The sequence below is a fragment of the Panthera tigris genome, chromosome B4 (genome assembly GCF_018350195.1).
Source record: "Panthera tigris isolate Pti1 chromosome B4, P.tigris_Pti1_mat1.1, whole genome shotgun sequence".
Lineage (NCBI taxonomy): Eukaryota > Metazoa > Chordata > Mammalia > Carnivora > Felidae > Panthera > Panthera tigris.
Genome location: NC_056666.1, coordinates 56417751 through 56431066, shown reverse-complemented (window position 1 = coordinate 56431066; position 13316 = coordinate 56417751). Strand labels below are relative to the sequence as shown.

Below are 13316 nucleotides of genomic sequence, written 5' to 3'. Positions count from 1 at the left end.
CACCTTATTAATATTTATTATTGATTTTATGTGCATTTGAAATGGTGAAATCACCAACAAAATGTCTTACTAGTATGCGCATGTCTGTGAGTGACTGCAAAAGCACTGGTACCAGTAAATTTGGGGAGGGGGTAAGGAGTAAATTTCCGACTGGCAGATTTGCACATACAGATTCTACAAATAGTGATCAACTGTATTTTGAGATGCCTTTGTAGTTGCATATGTGGATTAGCCACACTTTTTTTTTTAATATATGAAATTTATTGTCAAATTGGTTTCCATACAACACCCAGTGCTCATCCCAAAAGGTGCCCTCCTCAATACCCATCACACACCCTCCCCTCCCTCCCACCCCCCATCAACCCTCAGTTTGTTCTCAGTTTTTAACAGTCTCTTATGTTTTTAGCCACACATTTTGATATTTATTTAGTGTTATTCTGAGTTTTAGTACAATGCTCTATAATCTGTTGTATGATAATCTAAAGAAAACCCATCATTGGGACAATGAACTTCGTCTTATTCACCACTATTGTTCCTTTCTTTCCCTTGTAGTTTCAACTTCCCCTCCAACTTCTCTTATTGTGCAGGAAACGAGTACTAGATTAAGAGTTAAGACATATAGTTCCAGTATTAACTTTGCTCTTACTTTGAGGTGGGAACTTGGACAATTTATATGGCCAAGGCAGTATTTTCTTCCCATTCAGCAGAATGATTGTGTTGTGCCAATCTCTAGGATCTTTGTCAACCCTAAAACTCTGTTATTCTATATATGCAGATCTTGGAAAATTTAGGTTCTAAAACAAATCATAACACTAAATAAAAATGCATTTCCATAATTATACTAAGATAAAAGGCTTAGACTACATAGGTATTTAAAAGCACAGGAATATGTTACAATGTATTCTTTCAAATACTCAAATTTTAGGGTGCCTGGTGCAGTCAGTTAAGTGTCTGACTCTTGATCTCCGCTCAGGTCATGATCTCATGGTTCACGAGTTCAAGCCGCATGGGGCTCTGTGTTGACAGTGCAGATGCTGCTTCAGACTTTCTCTCTCCGTCTCTCTCTGCTCCCTACTCCCCAGTTCATGCTATCTCAAAATAAATAATTTCTTAAAAAATATTTTTAAATAGATGTAGTTTAAAAGATGGGAATATAGGGGTACCTGGGTGGCTCAATTGGTTAAGCATCTGACTCTTGGTTTCGGCTCAGGTCATGATCTCCTGGTTTGTGAGTTCAAGCCCTGCATTGGGCTCTGCTCTGATAGCACAGAGCCTGCTTGGGATCTCTCTCTCCCTCTTTCTCTGTCCCTCCCCAGCTCGCGCTCTCTCTCTCTCTCTCTCTCTCTCTCTCTTTCTTTCTCTCTCAAAAAATAAACAAATACCTGATACAATTTCTTTTAAAAAGATGGGACTATATAATTTGTTCTTGTTTTTTTATTCATGAATTATCAAATGTAGTAGTTTCAGCTGCTGTGCTAAGCTCTCTAGAGGTACAATAATAAGTAAGTTACAACTTCTTTCCTAAATAAGCTCATAGGTCAAAAGGGAGGCTCAAGTTATACAAGTAACTATTATTCAATACAGTAAGTATTGTATTAGCTTTATAAGGTTAAAAGAAGTAACAGTTCTTTCTCCCTGAAAATTGGCACCACAAGAAAGAAGTGTTTCACAGGCAGACACGTTATGTGGGTCTAAAAAGCTTTTGAAAAATAAGTAGAATTTTGCCAAGAAAAAAAGGAAAAGAGAAATCACTCAAAACAGAGGAGAAAATACTTTAGAGCACACTCAGGCATGGAAAAACACCGAGTATGCAAGGAACTCTTCGTGGTCCTTTGAGGCAAAAGTACAGGATCTGAAGCAGGGCAACATCTCTGGAAAGATAGACCGAGGACAACTTGTGAAGAATCTTGAATACCATGCTGAAGGGTTTGGTTGTGACTCTCTAGGAAAAAGCAAATCATTAAAAGTTTCTCACAAAAGGGACATATAAAAACAGATAAAAGACTCAATTAGAAGGAATTCTATGAGCAATCTGACTTAATGTCTGGTTCTATCCTGTGGGCACCAAAACCTGTAAAAGTCAGGCAGTGTGCCTTTCAACTACTTACATACCTGAGGGTGCTTTGTGACTCAAGGCGAAACATGAAGACAAAAAGATTAGTTGACAGTGACTGAAAGCATTCTATACAACTGTACTTCTCCAATGTGGATGCATGTTGGAAACATCAGGGGAACTTTAAAAATGCTGCTGGCTGGGTCTCACCCCTATTGATTCAAATTCAATTGGCGTGGGAAGAAGTCTAGGCATTGAGAATTTTTCAAAGCTTGCCAGGTGATTCTAATATACATTCAAGTTTGAAAACTGCACTAAAACAAGAATCTATTGTTCCTGCAATTCTAGAAGTTATGTTTCCCCAATTTTAAGCTATCTGAAATTTGGATACTTCCTATAACCCTTCTGTGTGTTTCATTTGGAGTTCCTTTCTTCTTCCCTCTAAAATGCTCTTGTTAAATTTATGTGTACATCGTATAACCAGTGGTGTCTTCGAAAGGAGGAGATGTACTGTGTAAAATATAATAACTTACAAACAATGAAATATAAAATATATACAGCAGCTGGGTCTGTTCGTTTCCTTGCTTGGTATTCTGGTCAGTGCCCTCTTCTTGCACTGAACTAGCCCCCATGCTCCTTTGTCTTCTGATTTCTACCTCTTATTTTGCCCACTTATGCAGTCTCTTAATTTTGAGTCTTTAGTCAATTGTTTTCCATTGGTTTTTACATCAGGTATATCTTTCCTCCAGTATGCTCAAAAGAGCCTGGCTGTAGTGATATAAACCTTTCCCTCTAACCTTAAGACACTGTCTTTTTGTATTCCTGTTTGTTGTCATTCCCTTTTAGTTTCACTCTAGTGGCAGTGATAGGTTTAAAATCTTTTTGGCTAAAAGAAATGCCTTCCAATTTAGAGTCATTGCTGAAAACAGATCTCTCATTCTTATAGTGCTTATTTTTCTCTCCGTCTCTGTCTCTCTTTCCCCCTCCCTCCCACCCTTTTCTCAAACATCCCCCAACCCCACCCCACAGTGCATACACTCACCAGCCAAAATCTCAGGAATAGCTCAGAAGTTTACCGTAAAAGATGAAATAATGGACAAACTGTAGGTGGACTTTTAAAGTGAGAAATGATGAGCACTATGGGAATCATAAGTGCCCCAGGAATGTTCAGTGCCAATGGGAGAAAGAGAAAACAAATCTGAGGGAGTGTTCAGGGTTGCTGTTAGGATTCGCAACTGAATGAATTTGCAGTCTTTTTTGGATATTTGTTTTCTTAGTCTTCTATCATTATCTCCACTGTAATGTAATGGGCATAGGCTCTTGCTTTTCTTGTTTACTCTTGTTTTTCTACTGCCAAGCTCATTTTCTTGTACATGGTAAATGTCAATTAAATATTTTCCAGGGGTGCCTGAGTGGCTCAGTCACTTAAGCATCCAACTTCGGCTCAGGTCATGATCTCATGGCTGGCTCCTGAGTTCGAGCCCTGCGTTGGGCTCTGTACTGACAGTTCAGAGCCTGGAGCCTGCTTCAGATTCTGTGTCTCTCTCTCTCATTCAGACGCATTCCCTGCTCATGCTCTGCCTCTCTCTCTCTCTCTCTCTCTCTCTCTCTCATTTCCCAAAATATAAATAAACATCAAAAATTTTTAAATATTTTCCAAATAATTGAATTAACGTGTGGAAGGAGTAGTAAGAGAGAATAAAGCATCAGATACTTGATTTTTAGCATGATCCTAAATTCTTGGTCATATATTTAATAAAAACACCATCTAATAATAATGTTCATCAAGGAGATTTTGCTTAATAATTATTTTGGGGAAATATTTTAGTTATGATAACCACTGTATTAATCAGTAATGTGATATTGCTGCATAAATGACTACATTAGGTTGTATTCCTAGAAATCTCTGCTCCATTCCAAGAAGATAGTTATTCTGTTATGCTGGGTTATTTATTTACTGATGTGAACCCCATATCCTGAGAATGACATCTGCAAATTAAAGTGTATTCCATAGATGGCAACCAAAACACAGACCATGTGGTTTGAAGAGTGGTTCAATTGCTTGTCAAAGGATAGATGAAGACAAAAGAGTGTATGTAACACAGAGCAGGATTCAAGGGACTGATTTTAGACCTAGTCTAACTCTCCCCTTCCACGGCCATGGACAAGTCGGTTCTCTTTTGGCCCCAGTTACCTTTCTATAAACAAAAGGGAAAGTCTTCATAACTCTCTAACCTTCTTTCCCAGCTCTTTTGTTCAAAAAATGTCAATCTTATGTGGACATGGGAATTATATTCAAGTAATAAAAGCTATTTATATGTAAAATGATACCAGTTTAGTTAGTTTTATTTTAGAAGATAGAATTAGCCATAAACAGGATTTATAGAAGGAGATTTTAGTTCAACCTCAGGGCAATTTTTTAACCATTACATTAATGCAATAAGAAAAAGCCTTATTGTATGAAGTAGTGATGCTTCATGTGGGGATCATGTAGGGAAATTATTCATCAGGTTAGAAAATGAACTTGGTAACACCTTCCAACTAGAGTGTATTCTAATTTTGCTGTCTAAGGCTTGACCTCAGGACCAGTGTTTGAGCAAGCTTGTATGCCAGTATATTGAATCGAATAAATCGTTTTCTTTTGTCATAAAGTAAGGAGGGCGGGAACCATGGAGCACCAAAACTTCGTCTCTTTGATTCGCTCTATCACGTTCAGCAGGTTCAAGGTCAACTGCCGCCATTAATGATTCCCGTGTTCCCTCCTGATCAACGGACACTGGCTGCAGCTGCCCAGCAAGGATTCCTTCTTCCTCCAGGCTTCAGCTATAAGGCTGGATGTAGTAAGTACCATTGATTTTCCATTTGGGAGTGGGTGGAGGGCATGGCTTTAAATTAGGCAATTTAATGTTCCTGCCACACCAAGAAATGACATCACTCATATAGCATTTTTATTTTAAAGAGGAAACACACCAAAAGTGTAGAAAAGGATTTATGTTGTTTTTTAAAAGAACGTAGATTATTTCTACGCTTCTGAAGCCAATATTTGCTCTTAATAATTCAGTTTCATAACTTTCATTTTTCATAATATGAATATAATTTTCAGGTTCAATTTGTTTTTGCAAAGATAAGATAGGAAGATGCTTTTCAATTGCTTTCCATTGCCTTTTAAGATAAACTCATTTCCTAATGTGAATTAGTTGGCCTTTCCTTATCTGTCTCCTGCCTACGTTTACAGCCTAATTTCTCACTAGTCTTCTTTTAGTTCTTAGACCAAACCATACTCTTTCATGACTCTGGACTTACAATTGTGAGTGTTCACTCTCTTTAGTATTCTGGACATCTTTCTTTTTCTTTTGTTTTTTTTTAATATGAAACTTATTGTCAAACTGGTTTCCATACAACACCCAGTGCTCATCCCAACAGCTGCTCTCCTCAATGCCCATCACTCACTTTCCCCTCCCTCCTACCCATCATCAACCCTCAGTTTATTCTCAGTTTTTAAGAGTCTCTTATAGTTTGCTTCCCTCCCTTTTTTTTCCCCCTTCCCCTCTCCCATGGTCTTATGTTAAGTTTCTGAGAATATTCTGAACATCTTTCAACTCAGATCAGGGAGAACTTGCCTAACCTAGTTAGATCCCTTTCTCTTAGTTCCTTTGGATCCTGTATATTTTCCCTTTTATTTTAATTTTATGTAAGTTCTATGAGAGCAAGTGCTGGCTCTGTCTTATTCATTGTTATATCTAAACTTTTAGTACAACATTCAATTACTTGTTATGAATGAATGAATGAATCACCACTTGTTACAAACACTACAAGGGCATTTTTGCACTAAGTGAGAAGTTATTCCAAGATAATTGTTTATATTGCTTACTAATTTTAGATGCTGGTGATTTTATGACTTTTTTCTTTTTTTATCAAAACTGAAATTGTATATTGTTAGTTGTGTAAACACTCTAATATTTCACTTTCCAGAATTTAAATAGCCAAAATGCCACCTATAATCTGTTAAATAAAAATAACAAATTCCAAAGAGAGAATAGACCACTAAGCAACATATCTCCTGGAACATTATTACCATGGCCAGAAAGAATATAGAGAAGTCAAGCTCACTAAAATATTTTTATTGATAAAAGTAAAACATCATCGGAAACAATTAATGAAATATGATCATCTTTTAGATATTCATGTAGAATATTGTATTGTAAAGCCCAGTATATGTGGGTTCTTTTATATTTTAATAAATTGTCCCATTAACATCTTGCTATGCTTCAGTATTTATTGCATTTGAGAAACTCTATCCAACATTGCTAGAGATCAGATCTAAGCTTCCTGTAAAAATGATGTCTTGGATTTTCACATTTTAACATTTATTCTTAGTCTTTAAACATTTCTCTATATAATATTGAAGAAGTGGGATGCATTTTTTTTTAAATATACAAAGCCACTTGAGAAGAGTAGATTGCAGCTACAGAGTCTAGGTAAAAGTGAACTAAACTCAGGACTATAAAAATTCACACTTGTATGATATTTTTCCCTTTGCAGTTTTGAAACTACTCTTTCACGTCTTTCTCTTGACTTTGGTTTCATGTGTTTTAAGATGGTGTTCTCACTCTGGGTCCTGAGTTTATTCCTTTAATATTATTTTCCACATTATTCTATCTTCATAGATTGATTCATTCAGAAACACCAACATTTTTTTATGATTAAGGACTATATTTATATTCTAAATATTTAAGTTGTAAGAATAATTTAAATTCTAAATATAGGATTTTAAACCCTGTTGCTACACTAAATTCTGAGGGTTTTTTTTTTTTTTTTGACGTTTATTTTATTTTTGGGACAGAGAGAGACAGATCATGAACAGGGGAGGGGCAGAGAGAGAGGGAGACACAGAATCTGAAACAGGCTCCAGGCTCTGAGCCATCAGCTGGAGCCCGACGCGGGGCTCGAACTCACAGACTGCGAGATCGTGACCCGAGCTGAAGTCGGATGCCCAACCGACTGAGCCACCCAGGCGCCCCTAAATTCTGAGTTTTTAATCATAAAATTTTGTTTTGTTTTGTTTCCATTTTCCTAAGGAATTGCTATTCACCTTAAACGCACATTGCCAATGTGTTTTTTGGTAATCTTGGTTATTAAAAAGAAAAAACAAAAGACACTTTTGAAAATCATCAGTTGCCTGAGATTGCACCTGCAATATGTATGTATAGACGAGTTCTGTTTTCCAGAAAGGCATTTTTTAAGTAACTGTAGAAATAAGTCCCATCAGCAAATATTGTACTGAAGAGAAAACCATGTTGGGTATGAACAATAGAGTAACTTTGGGCCTGGAAAAGGTCAAGGACACCTCTGCCTCACTCCCATTTGCCAGAATTGGCATGCTAAATTTGTTCAGTGTTAATGTGATGTGGCGTGGAGAAACTTCTCCCTTTCTAAAATCGTTCATGTATTATCCATTTGATATTTATGCCTTTGGTGCTTAAAATTACAAATAATACCATTTCTTTTGTAACCTTGGAAATTAAGTAGAATATAGCCTTTACAGCCGCTGGCAAGCCTGAACCTAGTATCATACCAAACCCTGAAACTCAGAAGCCAGTGGCACAAGAAAGGACCACCCTTGTTGACACTCTGGCACTTTGACTCAGTTTGGGTGGAAGCACGAAGTAGTCCAGGCTATTTCCTCACTAATCACATTGCAGGAAAGAATAGAGATAAGAAAGGACATAAATCTTGCCCTCTCTCTTCAGTGGGTCTCCTTATTTTCTCCCCAGAATTGTCAACAATACGTCAGTTGTTTTAATTTGAGTACGATTACCTAATTCTCAATGAAGAAGACTGACCAACTCATCTCGATTTGTGTTTCAAGTGAATATCAAAGACATATTTGGTGGTATCAGAAATTCAAATGCTTTTCATCAGTCCATTCATAGAAAGTATTGATGATAAATTTTTCCATTTAGACTATGTATCTTGATCAAATAAATAAAATAAAAATCTCTGGAACTATACGAGAAAGTTCAAATGTTCTCAGGAGGGAAAAGATAAGAACATTAAGTTGGGGAACCTAAGCATCACAATTGAGTGGGCATCTGCTGTTTTCAAAAAAAAGAAGCTTTCTGTTGGACATAAAGATATTTTCTCTTTGAAAAATATAATAATGGAAGTATGGCATAGAATGGAGACCTACTGCTGGATTCTCCCTTAACTGTTAAAATGAATGTCAGTAAATAATAGAAGGATAATTTAATAGCAGTACAACCAAAGACTTCAGAGCAAACTGGCTACATAGTAAAGAAGTTTTAAAGAATGTTGTAGTCCACTCGTATCCGTGAATATGTAGATCAGTTTACAGATATTGATGTATTATCAGAATCTCAGGTTCTGTTTTGGCATTTGCTATTAATGAAATCAAGTATGAAACTGCACTTCTTCATGGATCCATATCTAGTTATTACTTTTCTTACTTATTTTTTCAATGTTTATTTATTTATTTTGAGAGAGAAAAATGAGTGGCTGGGGGAGGAGCAGAGAGAGAGAGAAAGAGAATTACAAGCAGGCTCTTCACTGCACAGAGCCTGACGAGGGGCTCAAACTCACGAACTGTGAGATTATGGCCTGAGCTGAACTCAAAAATCAAATGCTTAACTGACTGAGCCACCCGGGCGGCCCCCTACTTATTTCTTAATATCTAAAAATACTTCCAAACTTCTAAGGTGGTAGAGATAATGGTGTATTATTAAGTTTAATATTTTTAATACATATAATAACTTGAAAATAATTACATAAAAACACTGGTTTGATCAATCACCTCAATTCATAGACCATTCCACACAGGGGAAAAATTAATGAAATAATCTGTATTTTTAACTTGTCAGTTCTATGAAAACTGTCAACTAAGTTGCTATATGTAGACACACCCCAATTTTTATAGTGCATAATTAAAAATCCCAATTTTAAATTATGTTTGTGGGCACCTGCTCATTTTAATCAGTAAACTCTCATTAAAGTTCTTGGAATAAATTTTAAAACTAAGTTTCCAATACTGAATAATAAAATAAATGGTGTAAAAATGAATTGGTTCAAGTACACTTTGGATGGTTGAGGAGTCCAAGGACCCAGTACACTTCCCTCTGCTGAAAAGTCTAAATGAAATCCTAACCTCTTAACCAAAGGGTTCAACCTGTGAACCACAAAAGTTGTTTCATCTAGACTTTTGTGAAATACAATGTACACACATTTGACACCTAGAGAATACTTCATGTCGCAAGAAGACCCCACTTTTGTGTTCACTCATATGGCAAAAAATCTAACAAATTTCACAATAATATTGAATGTGTATATTGGTTTTAGCATTTTAAACTTGAGAGAAACTTTTGACATAAGGTGGTTGAAAGTCCTAAGTTTGGCTAATACCAATTTCACTGATTCCAACTTCCAGTTCTCTTTCCAGGACACACAGCTTCCTCACACCCCACCCTCAAAGTTAAATGGCGTTCCCTCGGAACACATAGTTTGTAGGCAGGAATGAGAGGAATAGGTGTTTCTCTTTTCACTAATAACTACAGTGCTCTGCTCCTCTTCTTTTTGTTTGGGTGTAAAATTTCTAGTCATATAATTCTAACAGCTGCCTTAGAAATTTGTGACAGGAACACATTTTATGCGGAAATAAAAAAATCTGCAGGAAGGCAATCCAATAAAATAACCCATTTTCTATATACAGTATAAAACAAACAGTGGTAAAAGAGTTGGCTCAAGAGTTTAGCCCAAAGTGTCAAATTGAATGTGTCACATAGCTGCAGATAGTCTTTCCCCATAGATGGGCATGTGCCTAGTGCTGAAGTTCCCAAACTGTGTGCTAAGGTACCAGGGTGCCTTTACTAATTCACAGGGGCATACAACATATTTTAAAATTTCAAGGAAAATACAGAGACATCTGTCAGACACTACATAAACTACCTTAGCTGTTTAGACCTTTACTACTTAACAAAATGGAAGAGTCGGGTATTTCTTTTGTCCTGCAGGTGCCATGAAAAAATTATTGAGCTGTGGATGGTGCCTGAATCCAAGAAATTATAGGAACTTTTGGCCTAGTCTAGTACATGTACATTTAAAAACTTAGTATGACCTATCTTACTAGAAGGTTATTGGTGTCGACTTATCATATTACAATCATAGAATGGAATATTATAACAAAATTTATCTTATGGGTCATGGACAATATTGTATACATAAAGCAGTTGATTCATTTGTCTATACCAGTTGATTCCTGTGTCTATGTGACTTCAAATAGTTAACTGTGTTTTTGTTTCATTTTGATTTAATTAACCCAGTGTGAAATACACAACTACAAGCTGAAAGGTACTTGGAATGAGAGAACGTGGGCTTGAATTAAGTTTTGCCTTGTTCTGCTACCGTGATTGTCCTGTGCAAGTTACTGAGCTTTCTTTTCCTCATCTATATATGGACTGATAACACCCATTTTACTTAATTGTTTCAAAGATTAAATGGGATTGCATATGAACTAGTACCTAGGTAGCATTGTGCCAGGAAAACACAGATCTGGTTTAAAAGAATGTATTCTAAAACCACACCTGGCAATTAATTGCATTTTGTATCCTATCCAGGATCAAATTTGTTCAACCACACCTGAATGGGGCTTCCTCTGACTAGGAAAATTGAATTGTTTAGAGAAAAGTATTACAGTGCTGATGGAAACCATTTGTCTCATGTAGATACAGCCTTAACTATTTACATCATAATCACCAAGTTTTAACTTTTTCTGTTGTCATTTTCCACTTGTATATTTATCAAAGCTCATGTTGGAAAAGATCAGGTGATTTGGAGTTTTTTCTTTTTTTTTTGAAAATGTATTTAATCATTGTTTTGGCTGTATGAAACTAGAAATATATTCACATACTTTCCACATTGATTAATTTTTCAGAAATGTGCTAAATAAAATAGCCATATAACGTTACTGATTGAAATATTTAATTGCCTTATGAGATTACCTTAAATAAATAGAAGTCGATGAGCCAAGCTTAATAAACTTAAAATATGCTGTATTTATTCTTCATCAGTTTTCTGAACAGTATTTCCGCTTCTAATAAAAAAGGAAACTCTCAGTTAATTAGTTCCTCATACACCACAATAAAATTAATGTTTAGGAGTTAAATACCATAAACTTCCTCAGGCATATTTGCTGATGTGTTCCTGTTTTTGGTTAATGTCACATGTTTCATTGTTTAATGGGGATATCATGTGGGTTCCATTATATCTCTCTCGTGTAAAGGGTCCATGTGTCTGGCATTTTAGGAGACTGCATGCTAATTTCTGATTTAACTGTGTCAGCTGACATACAGGTCGTTGACAATCAGTGCTGAAACAATCACCGAATCACAAGCTAAAAACCATTGACATGGTACGCTTTTATCAAATTGACAAAATAGGAAACATGTGTTGTCAGGATCACATACTGTAGGTTCTTTGTACATTAGCAGAGAGAAGAGGATGTAATCATATATTCAGGCTTCTGTGTTTGTGTGTTTTAAGATTATTGTGACCAGCTCTTCTCTACCCACCCCCCCGAAACACCTTATAAACCAATGACTTTGGGTGAACACAACTTCATTGTAGAATTTAGTCTATATATGTGTGTATGTATATATATATATATAAATAATTTATATTGTATTTATTATATTTGTAATATATATTATATTAGTATATAAAATTAGTAATATTAGTAAATATATATCTAGATCTAGATCTAGATATATTTATTTAAAGAATTGCTCTGGTACCTACACAGCCAATCATTTAAATTGCCATCTGAAATAAGTTAGACTGGTGGCTTAAAATGTGAGATGATTAAAAAGTAAAGAGAATTGAGTGCAAAAATGTATATAACATTCCACAATTATGGTGGAAGCTACCCTCCAATTCTCATGGGAAGGATGTTTTTAGGTCAATAAAATGTGGTGTTTTTTTTTTTTTTCCTAAAAGGGAGTTTATAGTATTTTTACAAGATTCATCACTGAGAGAAGGGAGATGTATGTTGTGACAAAGTGTCATAACTTGGTATAAAAACAATAGCTTATATTGTGCCTTATTGTTTATAAAACATAGACACATAATTAATTTTAAGCATCATAACTCTGTGAGCTGATAACTAAGCTATGTTAGTAACTACTGTTGAATCCCGTCCTCCCAACACACACACACACTACTACCAAAATACACACATGAGCAAACACAAAAAGCAAAAGCCCCTTTTTCAAAAAATTCCTCAGATTTTACTAGACCAAAAATATATACTTAATCTTTTAATCCATCTTGTTTGCTTTTTAACACTTAAGAACATAAGCATGCCATTCAATTTAAATATAAACCCATTTGGGTCAGTTTTTCCTTTTTTGACATAATTCTTGATAATGTAGATTTGTCAAATGGAAAGAAAGAGTGCTTGGCTGATGACACTCTGTGCTCTCAGCCAAGAGGCCTCACAATGTGGTATTACCATATATGACATTGCCATAGTGCAGCCTAACCCTCAGAATTCTAAATTTATATCTTTATGGCCACAGCAAACATGGAATCTCATCTTTGTAGCAGCCTCACATGAAGGTCATCAGACTGAAATGTAAGCCCAGAAGGGCAATATTTTATTTGAATAAATTTATTTGAATAAAATATTTATTTGAATAGAACTGTCAGTGATACCAAACACCTCTGTTCTCCGGTGTGCATATTCTTTCACTGTAGAAAATTCCATTAGAAGACAAACTGTAGTCATGAGGTTGATAGGAAAATATGGAAACAGAAAAAGTATTTAGTAAAACAGGTGAAGATAGTATTTGCTTACAACTCTACAATAGATACATATCTTCTATAGGGACGGAACAAGTCATGCTCTTATAATATCATGTGGAATCATATACTGTTTTAGGTTTATCTACTTTAAAGGCCAAAATAATATTAGTTGAAACATGGTGAAAGAATATTTTTTTTCACTTACATAATAGTCCAAACATTGCTCCTGTGGTAGTTCCATAAGAGCAAATCCCAGGCTTGTGCTCTTATTATACCACCTTCCACAAACTATAGTTTCTGTCTTAGATATCTTCCCCAGCCACCATATCCCCATTCCAGCCAGTGGAAAGGGCAGAAGAACTACAGCGACTTTTTAAATAATACTATTTCCCTAAAAATTTATTTTGGCTCTATATTCAAAGAATATTTTCTTACACCTACTTAATACAGT

At 35.6% G+C, this 13316-nt stretch overlaps 1 protein-coding gene across 20 annotated transcripts in view; it reads left to right on the top strand.

Moving 5' to 3' along the window:
- SOX5 (SRY-box transcription factor 5) overlaps positions 1-13316 on the top strand; it is a 930253-nt gene that overhangs the window by 799533 nt on the left and 117404 nt on the right. For 17 of the 20 annotated variants that reach the window (XM_042991948.1, XM_042991946.1, XM_042991954.1 and 14 more), the window contains one exon: positions 4770-4893. In XM_042991948.1, coding sequence (XP_042847882.1) covers positions 4770-4893 — 124 coding nt within the window. The remainder of the gene's footprint in view (positions 1-4769; positions 4894-13316) is intronic. The other 3 variants (XM_015534617.2, XM_007075610.3, XM_042991960.1) reach the window with 1 other exon arrangement.